The sequence below is a fragment of the Scaptodrosophila lebanonensis genome, unplaced genomic scaffold (genome assembly GCF_003285725.1).
Source record: "Scaptodrosophila lebanonensis strain 11010-0011.00,11010-0021.00 unplaced genomic scaffold, SlebRS2 tig00000089-arrow-pilon, whole genome shotgun sequence".
Taxonomy (NCBI): Eukaryota; Metazoa; Arthropoda; class Insecta; order Diptera; family Drosophilidae; genus Scaptodrosophila; species Scaptodrosophila lebanonensis.
The window spans coordinates 2,583,221-2,597,724 of record NW_022060565.1 but is presented as its reverse complement, the minus strand read 5'-3'; the positions used below and the strand labels follow the sequence as shown (position 1 = coordinate 2,597,724).

Sequence of the window (14,504 nt, the reverse complement as noted above, 5' to 3'; positions counted from 1 at the left end):
CAAAGTTTGTTTCGGTTTTAACTCGGTGCGCTTTAATTTATTTTTATTAATATTTCTGTTTTGTTTTCAACGAATAAACGAACAAAAAGTAAAGAGAAAACAAGGCAAAAAAAAAAGAAGAGATACCAATGATATTAACAAAAACTGAGCTCTGAGCTCTCAGCTCTCAGTTCAGTTCAGGTCAGCGGAAAAAAGTTGAAAACTTAAATGAAAACAATGCGGCGATTATGCGACTGTTCGTTTCTTTCTTTGTTTGCATGTTTGTTTGAAAATTGTATTTACTTTTCTTTTTGTTTGTGCATGACATTATTGTTGTTGCTGCCATCGCCGCTGCTCAACAAATTACAATAAAAGCCGCGTATTTTGCAAGCGTGCTAACAAATTGCTGCAAAAGAATTCTTAAATAATGCATATACTATGGTATGTAGTATCATAGCATATAGTCGAACGCTCTGCATCGGAATGTACTATAGTATAGTAATCGAAGCTATGTTTCACTACAATTATGCATAATGCATGCGGCCATTTTGTTTTGGACGCCTGACACCGTTTTCAGGCCATTCTCTGTTATTTTTTCCCAACTGCATTCTGTGCAGCGCAAATGCAATTTATTTTATTATGTTGACAATATTTTATTTATTTATTGTTCGAATACACAAAAAGAAGCAAAACTGAAGCACACGCTTGCTGCCAAATGTTGCCCTCTGTACACTCTTTTCATTTGCGATGCTTCAATTTTTTCAGCTTTACTTAAAATTGCTTAAGCAAATAGTTATCTTAAATTTAAATTCATACTCAATTACAAATGCAACCTTAAGAGATAGGATAGGATATAAGCATTACCTAATTCTTAGCAGCTCTTTTTGTCATAAGGACTTACAAGGCGTTTCTCAATTGTGGACTTCTGTATTTACTTGACTAAATGGATACTAAGCTAAAAGTACGAGTATATCTACGGGCTATATCTTGAATCTGAAGTTGTGAAGATTTCACAAATGTGTCTTCTAGCTCTTGTACTTTCCGAGCTCCTTGTTTTCATACAGACGGACAGAGAGATGGACGGTTATAATGGTCAAGAATGAATATCTATACTTTCTGGGATACTTTTGTAATAAAATCAAACAGGCAGTAAGAAAACTGAGGCAAGGGTATATAGTCGTAGATACTCTTCTACTAGCAGAGTATATACTTGCAGCATGAGGGCTGTGGGCTTGGCGTTTTCTCTTGACCTCCACACACTTGTGAGAGTGCGATTCGCGCATTTGTTGCTTTTGTTGGATTGAAACATCAGAGGATTTATATGAAATGACGTTTTTATTTATGATGCAATTGCGTTGATTAACACTCTTTGACGTGCATGATGTGCACATACGCGCACACACCCATTCAAGTACTCTTATATACAATATGTTACTGGAACAATAATAAAATTCTGGACATGGCTCAAACAAAGGCCATTCATTAAAAACGAGCACAGCTTTTGTTTATGTGCATTATTTATTGCATTTAGTTTCAAATTGCGTTCCAATGCTGATGGCTAACTTTTGGTTGCATATCAATGGCAGAATTGTTGAGCTTAGTAGTGTATTGTTAGGCAATAAAATTCAAATTTCTTTTCACTTGCTGCAGCTGCTGAAATATTTGATCCTTCCCAAATACTAGACACATATTATTAAAGGTCTATAAGAGTGTTGTCTGCTGCTCAGTTGTAACTCTTTTTATCTCACTTAAAATCCATAAAACCATCATGGCTCTTACTTCAAACTAAAAATTACTTAGTATAAGTTAATGCTTCAAAGTCATCGTTGAACATTGTTCGGGTAGGGTCCTTAAATCAAAACAAAATTAATCTCAAGAATGTTTCAATCCATTAAAGATATTAACTTAAGCTAGCTATGAACGGACTATTATCTTTCAGTCCAGGGGCAGTTTTCCTTCCTTAATCAAAACGATCTTCACGCAAGTCTTAACACTAAATATTTAGTGAAATGGTATATTAATGAAATGGACTTGATCTGATTTGGTTTAACATTTAGTTGATGATTTAATTTAATATCGCTCTTACTGCTGCAAAGGACCACCTCCCATGGGCACAAAAATATTTATAATTTCCTTCTTCCTGACATAATGATGAATGTATATGGCATGGCTTTAGTTAGATACATGGATATACTTGTAGATGATGATTATCGTGGTATTGGAGTCCCATCTTGTTATGCCGAATTCCTCCAACATAACGATAGTTCTAACTTTCCCTTTTAAGTAACTAGTAGTCGTCGCCGCGAGAAACCACCTCCTTGCAGGTGGGACGAAGCATAATGGTGTGCTCGTATTGCGCAGTGTAGGAGCCCTTGATATCGCACAATGGGGGGTAGGCCTTCACGACACCCTTGTCGCACAGATCTTTCAGGGCCATCTGGTACTTGGTGGCGCCGGCGCGCTCCAGCCAACGTTTGCAGAACGCCATGGTTCCAAAGTGCTTGCTGACGACGCCAAGCAGCTTCTTAGAGGACTGCAGGCGTAGAGGTGTATAGGGATAGCGATAGCTCCAAACCTTCATGTAGTGGGAGCACTCCATGTCATCGTGCACCATTCCGCGTCCAGTCGAGCCGAAGGTCTCAATGGCATAAAACTCGTTCTCCTCCATGCGTCTGGTATCACTGGTTCTTATCAGGGGAACAATCTTGCCCGCATGTATATCGTACTGGCCTATGGAGTGTCCATTTAAGTTGCGAATGCAGCGAACTCGATAGACCTTGCCGTCCAACTCCAGCTCGTACGACTCCATTACCTCTTGGATGGCGGCGCCAATGTCGCCGAAGCGCACATCGATGCCCGCTTCACGAATGCCCGTATTGGTGGCCTCCCGTACTGCCTCCAGCAACTTGTCGTACTTGCTGTTGAAAGTCAGGGTAAAGGCGCAGTCGATGATGTGGCCATTGACATGAGTGCCGAAATCAATTTTGCAGACGTCATCATAGCCAAGCACTGTCTGGTCCCCGGGGTTGGGTGTGTAGTGGGCGGCGCACCGATTCAGCGAGCAACCGGTGGGAAAGGCCAGCCCGGATTCCAGGCCCTTGTCGCCAATAAGGCGGCGGGCAATCTTCTCCAGAGTCTCACAGATGTGCAACAATGTCATGTCCGGCTTGATGTATTGGCGCATGTACTTGCGAGTCTGGCGATGGGCCTCGGCAGCCCGGCGCAGCTGCCCATAGACATCTGCATGCTCGCGCTCCAGACTGCGCTTCTCTTCGGAGGTGAATCGGTCGACGGCACTGCGGTCATCCGCTGCCCAGTCCTTGGGCCAGGGGTGCTGCAAAATTTCGCCTACGGGATAGTTGCCATTGGGAAAGAGCTTGGCAATGGGTACTCTTGGTGGATTGATTTGCTGTTTGCCATCGTTGGCCTCCTCCAACTTGCCTATGGCCTTTTGAACATCATTCTCGACACCGGCACTTCCTGGCGGCGCCTGCAGAGCATTTTCCAATCCCTGCTCATTGTCCAGTTTCCTTGCTGCCTCGGCTGCTGCCAGTCGCAACTTTTTGTTGTTTGGCTTCGGCTTCTTCTGCTTGGATGCTACCGGCTTCTCATCCACATCCTGCACTGGTCCATTATCCACCACTAGGCCTTCGTCCATTACTGGCTTCACTGCTACCACAGGCTCATTCAACGCTTGCTGGGGCTTCTCCGAGTCGGACATTTTCTACAGTTGCTTTAGCGTACTTTGCGATGAATCAGAAAGTTTTGGTTCACAAAAAATCGAGATGAAAAATTACTGAAAAAAGTTCGTGTGTGTACCTGACTAGCAACGTCCAGACTGTGAAATGATAATGATAGAGGACTATGACAGTAGTCTGTTGTTTATTGTTGTGTTTTTCTTTTGGATTTTGGATATTTTATGGGTTATTTAAGGCCTACTTTGATACCGAAACTTCCTTGTCTTTCCTTTATACCAAGCTCTCACATTAACGAAGCAAAAAGGCTATGTTCGACTAGAGAGCGTGTGCATCGTTGTAGAAAATCGAGCTTATTGCATTTTATATTTAACTTTAAGCATTTCTGAATAAAATACAAGTACATCCAATTTTAAGAACTTATGTACATACTGGTAAAAAAAAGTAACTTGACAAGCTTCCAATATTTTGTTCTTGCGTTGTGCAATCGATGTCAATGCTGAACGTGGCTTTAATATTGTTAAAACGTTTATTGATTTGAGCATTTGACAATCAATGGAATAGAAATAGTATTTGAAATAAACTATTAAGCTTGAAATATGTTGCACAAGTTGTATATTAAACATGATTAAAATTGTTCATTGCTTTTTCGTGGCTAGGGCGGTTCATTTGTTATGATGATTTGCTTTGGATATATGATTAATTTTAAGCTTTAAGCAGTTGTTTAAAACAGCTTAGAACTCTATTTATACTCTTCGTTTTTGTACAGAGCGCCTGTTATAATTCCAAACACAATCACTTTTGAATAAGTCTATATTTTACGACAATTTAGAAATCTAACAAGACTCTTACAAAGTATCTATAATATACACAGTTTATTTTTGCGTCTCTTAAGATCAGGGGATTTATTAACTCCTTCTACTATAAATGGTTACCTCGCGAATGGTGCGAGTGGAAAATTAGCGTTGTGTCTAAGGAAACTACCGTTTGAAAATATTGAATAAAAAAACATTAGCTGATTATCTGCAACATTAATGCATCCATTAGTCTTTCCATTTAGCATAAGAACTCTTATCGATGCGGATATTTTGTGGTACTTTACTTATTGTTCCATATTTTTCCATATATAATATCCTGTGTTTTTAAACACCATGTATACAAGTAGAGAACGGAATTTTTAAGGCCGTGTCCTGTTTTGTCCATACTTGTTCTATCCACAATTGTCACATAAGTATTTAATTTGGAGAGCAATGTTTTTTTTAATAAATAATTGCAGTACAAAATGTGGGACCAGACTAAGCCTAATGCTTAGATAATCTGTAGAACCTTCGAAGAATTGTGCTAACACGGAGGAGCTGCAGCTTTTTTGTGCCCTTGTATCTTATTATAACAGTAACAATACATATTCTTTGGTGGTGCTCTGGTGCGTTAACTATACAATATAGTGCTGTTATAAATATATGTATATATAGTATATGAGTATAGTACAAGTAATTATTTATAGAGATTAATATAAGTACATACTCGAAAGGTGCGCTTAAAATTCATATATGTATGTAGTAAGTATTACTCAATTACTTGTTGTGCATATTATGCTTATTACTTATTGTGCACTTGAAACGAGATCTCAAAAGTGAATCGTTAAATTCTGGAACTGAATGGAACTTAGGAAATCAGGGTAGATATATAATATAATGTATATTGTGAAAACAAAAGTTTGGGGAAGACGCGTTCGTTTGAAACCGATACATACCTTGGCTGGGGTTGAAGCACCGTCACCACTCACCCGATGACCGCCCAAATTGTTCACCACGCATGTGAAGGTCGCATCACGTCCTTGCGCCACGGTCACATTCTCCAGCGGTATGACAAAGTCCGGCTCGAAGGCGCCCACTGAGGAGATTTTGTTTGAAATGGAAAATTCTTCATTTCAATCATGATTTCAATGAAGAAGAACATTGGTTGAACAACAATTAACGAATTTTGCATTTAACATGTCAGAGAGAGAGAGAGAGAGAGAGATATAAGGCGTAGGAAATCAGAGAGAAGAAGAGCAGTAACGGTAACTGTAACGGTAACGTTAATGGCGTAACGATTGGCAAATCATACATGTACGCAGACAAGCAAAACATACAGCCGGCTTGAATACATAATAATTTTTTTTTTATGTACATAAGTATGTATATACTCATACGTGTATGTATACGAGTATGTAGTATATAAGTATGCTATGTATGTATGTATTTATGTATCATATGTACCTGATACCATAAGGTATCTTATGGTTACGTCTGCCCAGCGCCTCAACACCGCCATTTAACACTTACCAATGCAATTGCAGAGCAGCAGCAGCAGCCAGAGTTGCCACCGCACCGCTCGGCCCACATGCTGCTGTGTGTACGTCAGTTTGATTCCGCTCGGGATTGAATGCGTCGCTGTCGCTCTCCCTGTCCCTGTCCCTCTTCCTGTCTCTGTCCCTGCCCCTGTTCCTGGCACTGTCTCTGCTACGAATGTCGCTGTCGCTCTTCCGTTTTCTGTTGCTTTCGCTGTTGGCGTTGCCTTAGTCTGTGGCTCTGGCTGTGTCTGTAACTGCAGTTGTGGCGTCGACTCGTTTAGTTTACTGTTTCTGTAGTTGCTTTTGTTGTTGTTGTTGTTGTTGTAGCAGTTGCTGCTGCTGGCGAGCTGGTCGCCGTATTTCTTGACTGTCATCATCATGAGACTGAGTTTCTTGTTCTTTCTGATATTCTGCTTAACATTGCTTCACTGTGCCTGTCGCTTGTGCGTGTGTGTGTGTGTGCTTCTAGTTGGTAGCAGATATTGCTGGAAGAAAGGAAAAAATAAATGAAAATTGCTTTATTTAATTCGACTAATTAAGTTAATGTTTTCAAGCATAAATTGCCATGCCGTTGTAGTTGATTAGAGTAACTCATTCACATTACTAGTTGATAATTCATTGTTATTTATGGACAAATTTACAATGTTTCTTCAGTTTTTTGTACGCATTTCGTAAAACCCACCGAAAATATACATATATTAATGCGAATGAAGGTTCCTTATAGTGACCTGTGGAATAGTTTGAGCATTCTAGCAATGTGTTCGTGTATCCTTTCAATTATAAAAATCTAGCAGTTTTCAAATTAAAATTATTTTTTTATTTAATTTTTGAAGTGTTCATTTAACGATATTAGCAAATGAATGTTGTTATAACTAATCACATATTATAACAAAATTAGATTTAAGATTTAAAATTAATTGATTAATTAATCTACCAAACATATTCTTCCCTCAAATGTGAAAAAAAAATATTTCATACATTTTAAATTGCTTTTCCTAATCAATATAACCAAAGGATTGCTAAAGAACAAGATTAAACAATTATGGAATGCTGGGGTCGAGCGGGCCCAACTCTTAAAACCCCTGCTTAGAGTGTTTATGCGGATCTGGGTCTGTGTCCAGTGAAGGTTAAGCTTCTAAAGCAGCTCCATTTTAGATATGTAAGTTAATAAATATCTGTCTAATCTAAATGGAACACTCGCATCAAATAAAAAGGTACTAAGGTTGCCAAATTATGCACAAAATTGAAGAAAGAGAAAGACCGATGATGCCTGGTCAAGCATGCGGAATGAAGGACTGGTTGAAGCACTGCATTCCTTGGCAAATAGGGGGACCATGGATCCTCACATAGTGACCACTGTATGACAAAGAACAGCCTTCATAAAGTGGATGCAGAACTGTGGATGCAAGCTCTGAGCATACCTAAAATCTCCAGCATTAGTTGGGAGTAGCATTCAATTATACATACTCTTAGCCATATTTGAAAGAGGCACCAAATTTGGGGTTCGTTTTATTCCTTATTTGCAATTTCAAAAGGTCCATGGCTGGTCGGCAAAGTTTTTAATGGACATGCCTTCCGAGTATATCGAGCTAGCTGCCTGGCAAATTGAAATGTAATGTGGACATGTGCAAATATATAATCGAAATAAACATTCTAACACTTAAACAGAGCCGGGGCAACAGCGAGTGTAACGACAAGGAAGGCGATGGTAACAGCGTTTTGTGCTGTATCTTGTCGATGCATTATCTATGGACAAAGCGTTGCATGCTAAATGCAGCAAATGAAGACAAGGCAGACGGCAGGAGCAAGAGATGAGGAAGGACACTCGAAGCTGCTTTGGCGACGACAAAATTTTTTATTGCCCGTCCCCGAGCCAGACAAGGCAACGAGCACGACCGACCGACCGACCGACCGACCGACCAAAGGACGAGCATTTTATTCGTGCATTCATCTTAACGCTGCTGTCGTTGTTGTTGTTCGTGTTGTTGTTGGTGCAGCACGTGCTACCATTTACATTTGCACGTAATAAATTCAGTGTTTCCTTTGCAGCTCCTTGGTGTCTGTGGTGCTGCTATCGCGTCCAGCTAGCAATGGCAACAGGAAATGTGTAGGAAGTGCATATGCTGTTTGTCGTTTGACTTTCAAGCGCGCAAGTTTTCCAGTAATAGCAACAACTACAGTAGCAACAGCAACAGCAACAACAACAACAACAACAATAGCAGCAGCTACGTGTTGCATGCCGTCAATGCCTTCCACTGCCAGTCTTTTAAAGTCGCTCGCACACACAAGTATTTAGATAGACAAAGTTTAATGAGCTCGCAAAGATACCAACTCGGCTGGCTTGGCTAAATATTTGCCCTCAAGCTTTTATTTTGGTTGTCGGAAAGGAGGTCGGATGCGGCTGAGGGGAGGATGCCATATAGGCATGTGTGTCTGTGCCTGCCCAGATCGAAGCGCACATTAGCTGCAAAGCGCGTGCGAGGCGCTTTATTAGATACGTGCCCTATCTATTGTCATGCCATAGGTAAAAGCCATACAGCCAGACCTGCAATCCGCACAATGCCTCGAGTCTGTCCATGTGTGTGTGTGTGTGTCTCTCTGTGTGTGTGTGTGTGTGTGTGTGTCTAAACACTTTCTCACCATCGCCATTGTCACTATAGTCGCATGTGAATACTAGAATGGCCTACTTTGCGCAACCCCGTTACGGTTCTTCCATCTTGCCGTGCATTACTGTTAGCCCACTTTTACGAGTTTTTCTCCGTCGCTGCCTGCTCTTCGCTGGCAATTGAATTAGTTTGCTTGCATTATGAAAATGAAACTACACTTTATACTCAATACGAGCTATTTGTAGTGGCTGTGGGTTATTCAAATTTCACTCGTTTCTGAAATGGAATGTTGACTTTGGAAGGACAATTTACTGCAGATGTTTGCAGGACATACATATAGTACAACTACTATAGCAGACTGCCTTCGTTTGGGAAGAGACTTTTATTTTCTGCACTGGACTGTTTAACCTTTCTTCAAAAATTAATAGTCAGATATATATCAAAATCAACAGAATAGAGATAGAACCTAAACTACATAGGTGGCTGAATTTAAATATTAAAACTGAATTTGAAATAGTTGATTCAATATAGATTTCAAATATTAAAACTGAATTTGAAATAGTGGATTTAATATAGACTTGGCAAATCATTTCCAATTGTATTTCCTAACATTTTATTTAAAGCACATGTGAAAATGTTCCTTAAAGTTATGTTTTTACTCTCATAATCTCGTAATCACAATCGAGCTCTGACCACGTTGATTTACAATTTAAGTTCGTGAAAGGTCTTTTGGGGTAAACATAAATTTTTGCATCGCAAAAATTCCAATCAAATGCTACTTACTTCATTTTAAGTATATCTTTAGTTATTTTTTAATCAAATTAAAAAATACAGATTAAAACGGTCGACAACCATTGAAAGTTTATTATTTTTATACCCTGTACCCAAAGGGTACAAGGGTATATTAGTTTAGTGCGAGTGCACATGGAACACACAGAAGGAGGCTTGGTAGACCCCACAAAGTATATATATTCTTGATCAGCATGACAAGCCGAGTCGATATAGCCATGTCCGTCTGTCCGTCTGTCTGTCCGTCTGACCGTCTGTCCGTCTGTCTGTCTGTATGAACGCAAGGATCTCCGAAAGTATAAGAGCTAGAATAACCAAACTTGGTATACAAATTCTCCTGAGACCGAGAAAGGACGAGTTTGTTCATTTTTTCTGATCCACCCCCCCACTCCCCCCCCTATTAACGATTTTCTATAACTCCCGTAATTCTTGGAATTTTTAACTAAAATTTGGTTGTCACATTAGGTTAGTAATTATATAACCGTGTACCAAGTCTCATTATGATAGAATGATCGGAAAGAAAGTTATAGCCATATAACCAGGCTCAATGCACACATACATACATATGTACAAGTACACAAACACGCATAGACACGATTCTGATGTAATTGTAAATGTATGTATGCATGCATGGAATATTTTATATTTAATTAGTTAATATTTAGTTAATTAATTAAATTAATTTAGTTAAATTAATTAATTATTTTTATTGTTTGGCCGGCTCGAGGTCAGAGTAAGAAAAACCAATTTATTTAATTTTCTTTTCTTTTTCCGATATATTTCGGTTACGCCACGGTAACCGTCTTCAGGGCAACTACAAAACATATAACATAATTAACATATTAAAACTATAACACAAAAATTTTTATATAATTACTTATTTAAGCAAGTCTGCTCTGTTTGACTTGGAGTTACTAACTAACAGGTGTCTGTAAATATGCGCGCAATTTTCGGTGTCTGCTTTGTAGTTAATTCTGTATTTGTTAGGTGTGTTGATAATGTGTAGCGTTTCGAGAGTGAATCGCTTACTGTAGTGTCGTTCTTGTTGAAGTACTTTCGTTTCTTCAAAGTTGGGGGTGTGTCCAGTCTCTATGCAGTGGGTTGTTAGAGCAGTTTTTTGTGTCAATGTTTGATGCCTTAGTTTGTAGTCTGACTTGTGTTGTGATATCCGTGTTTTTAGTTTCGACTTAGTGGTTCCAATGTAAAATCTCCTACATGGGTTGTCGCTGTCTCCGTCACATGGAATTTTGTAGACTACGTTATTCAGGTCCATTTCTGCAATTTTTGCCTTAGTCCTATTAAAAATGTTCCTAAGTGTATTCTCCGGTCTGTGCGCAATTTGTATATCCTCTTTTTGATAGCAGTCTGACTGGGTGAAGCGTTCTGAGAACCCAGATACGTATGTCAGAGATTTGTAGATTTTTGGTGCTCTTGGTTCTTTTTTCTTTGGGTTCTTATGGTTCTTGATTAGGGAATACGTCAATTTGATAGGGAAGTCGTTTTGTGTCAGTATCCGTTTAATTTCTTCCTCTATTTGTTTATGGTAAAATTTGTCACTTGTCTCGAACATCCGTCTTATACAGTTCTTGGCTGTATTTATTATCATATTTTTCGGATGTTTCGAGTGATAGTTAATCAGCCTACCCGATGCCGTCGGTTTCTGGTACCATTTTGTTTTTAGCGTATTCCCACATCTATTTATAGTCAAATCCAAATAATTAAGTTTCTCGTCATTTTCTGTCTCTAATGTAAATTGGATGTCTTTGTGGTATATGTTGAGGGCGTCTAATGTCTTTTGCACCTGTTCCTTGTCAATAATTGCGAACAAGTCGTCAACATATTTGGTCAGGAGTCTTGGTCTATGGATCAATTTCGGTGTTGTGTTTTCCAGAAGCTCCTCCATGACTATGTCCGCTATTACAGGGGACGCCGGGGATCCCATCGGTAGTCCCTTAAGTTGTATATACATTCTGTCCGTATACTTAAAATACCTTGTTTCACGGATGCAGAAATGTACGATGTCCATAAACATTCTCTTTGGGATTTTAGTGAAGCTTTCTATCCTGGTCCAGTTTTTACTGATGACATCCATCGCTAAGTCGATTGGGATGCTCGGGAACAGAGACACCACGTCGAACGAAACTAAAATCTCATCGTCTACTATATAAGTGTTGTTGACCTTGTCTTTAAACTCTGAGGAATTTTTAACGTTATATGGTGAGGTATTGGTCAGGTTCTTTAATATCCCAGCGATGTATCTACTAAGTTCGTGACAAGGGGAACCGACTGACGAACAAATCGGTCTCAGGGGTGTTCCTTTTTTGTGTATTTTCGGTAGTCCATAGATCCTGGGTGGTAGTGCAGTGCTTGTAACTAATTTATTCCTTTCAGTCTTTGTGATTATGTTCAATTGGAGTAGTTTGTCAACGAAGTTGTTGTTTTTATTCTGTAGCCTAAGCGTGGGGTCTTGTCTGAGTGTTCTGTATGTGTTTGCGTCTCCTAGTATATCCGTCATTTTGATATTATATTCCTCCTTGTCCATGGCTACCGTCTTATTTCCTTTGTCCGAAGTTAATATTAAAATGTTGTCATTAGTTTTCAGAAATTTTTTGGTTTGTTCCACTGTGTCTAATATTGCGCGATCTCTTGTGTTAGTTCGGTTGTTTGTCATCATGTTCTTAATTAGTAAAGAGAGTTTTATGCGAGCTGTTTCTTGGTTCTCTTTGTTTTTTATTGTTTGTACCAACTCCTCTCCGTCCGCTATGCATTTAAAGAGCGGAAAGCTTTTTCGGTCAGTTGGTAAAGCGTACTAAATTGGTTTTTCTTACTCTGACCTCGAGCCGGCCAAACAATAAAAATAACTATGAGGAAGGTCACCAAAATACTCAACAATATTCAAACGGAAGGCACGCCGTATGCAGCAACCAGTAAAATGGAATATGCAAAAATAAAGAACAACTACAAAAACTCCAAACACGTAATTAACAAATATCAGCAAATATCCAAAAAATTAGTTAAGTTACAGTCTAGTATAAAATTTTTATTACAATGCCGAAAGTACAAACTTGTCCCCAACTTCATAAACAATACCACAAACTGCACCAATATATTTAAAAATAATTCAAACTCACTCATTCCCACAAACATAAGCCAAAGATTAGAAAAACATAGCCATATATTTCACATGAAAATTCTTAGTATATTGATCGCACATAAACATAATAATATTATTGACGAGAAGAGGAAACAATTACAAAAAACAAAAACAACCATAGAGGAAATAATGAGAGCGGACGATACAAAAGCATTTTTTGAGAGTGAAGAGAGCATAATGAACAAACTGACAACAACTCTCAAAGAACGACAACTACGAAAACTGGAGAACCTAAGAAACGATCGTAACGAACGGCACACAGACAACAACAAAAAACAGGCAGAGTGGTTTGCAAACCAATCACACACAACATTCCCACCAAACATCACAGCATTACTTGCTATGGGTCCAAAGTACGCTTTACCAACTGACCGAAAAAGCTTTCCGCTCTTTAAATGCATAGCGGACGGAGAGGAGTTGGTACAAACAATAAAAAAAAAAGAGAACCAAGAAACAGCTCGCATAAAACTCTCTTTACTAATTAAGAACATGATGACAAACAACCGAACTAACACAAGAGATCGCGCAATATTAGACACAGTGGAACAAACCAAAAAATTTCTGAAAACTAATGACAACATTTTAATATTAACTTCGGACAAAGGAAATAAGACGGTAGCCATGGACAAGGAGGAATATAATATCAAAATGACGGATATACTAGGAGACGCAAACACATACAGAACACTCAGACAAGACCCCACGCTTAGGCTACAGAATAAAAACAACAACTTCGTTGACAAACTACTCCAATTGAACATAATCACAAAGACTGAAAGGAATAAATTAGTTACAAGCACTGCACTACCACCCAGGATCTATGGACTACCGAAAATACACAAAAAAGGAACACCCCTGAGACCGATTTGTTCGTCAGTCGGTTCCCCTTGTCACGAACTTAGTAGATACATCGCTGGGATATTAAAGAACCTGACCAATACCTCACCATATAACGTTAAAAATTCCTCAGAGTTTAAAGACAAGGTCAACAACACTTATATAGTAGACGATGAGATTTTAGTTTCGTTCGACGTGGTGTCTCTGTTCCCGAGCATCCCAATCGACTTAGCGATGGATGTCATCAGTAAAAACTGGACCAGGATAGAAAGCTTCACTAAAATCCCAAAGAGAATGTTTATGGACATCGTACATTTCTGCATCCGTGAAACAAGGTATTTTAAGTATACGGACAGAATGTATATACAACTTAAGGGACTACCGATGGGATCCCCGGCGTCCCCTGTAATAGCGGACATAGTCATGGAGGAGCTTCTGGAAAACACAACACCGAAATTGATCCATAGACCAAGACTCCTGACCAAATATGTTGACGACTTGTTCGCAATTATTGACAAGGAACAGGTGCAAAAGACATTAGACGCCCTCAACATATACCACAAAGACATCCAATTTACATTAGAGACAGAAAATGACGAGAAACTTAATTATTTGGATTTGACTATAAATAGATGTGGGAATACGCTAAAAACAAAATGGTACCAGAAACCGACGGCATCGGGTAGGCTGATTAACTATCACTCGAAACATCCGAAAAATATGATAATAAATACAGCCAAGAACTGTATAAGACGGATGTTCGAGACAAGTGACAAATTTTACCATAAACAAATAGAGGAAGAAATTAAACGGATACTGACACAAAACGACTTCCCTATCAAATTGACGTATTCCCTAATCAAGAACCATAAGAACCCAAAGAAAAAAGAACCAAGAGCACCAAAAATCTACAAATCTCTGACATACGTATCTAGGTTCTCAGAACGCTTCACCCAGTCAGACTGCTATCAAAAAGAGGATATACAAATTGCGCACAGACCGGAGAATACACTTAGGAACATTTTTAATAGGACTAAGGCAAAAATTGCAGAAATGGACCTGAATAACGTAGTCTACAAAATTCCATGTGACGGAGACAGCGACAACCC

The 14,504-nt window shown here is 39.0% G+C and overlaps 1 protein-coding gene across 1 annotated transcript; it reads right to left on the bottom strand.

The window, feature by feature from the left end:
- Positions 1-1,960: 1,960 nt before the first annotated feature.
- Positions 1,961-3,851, bottom strand: LOC115626686 (methionine aminopeptidase 2B-like). Its single transcript, XM_030522114.1, has one exon. It carries the CDS (start codon positions 3,698-3,700, stop codon positions 2,267-2,269), a length of 1,434 nt encoding a protein of 477 aa, XP_030377974.1. The 5' UTR covers positions 3,701-3,851; the 3' UTR covers positions 1,961-2,266.
- Positions 3,852-14,504: the final 10,653 nt, after the last annotated feature.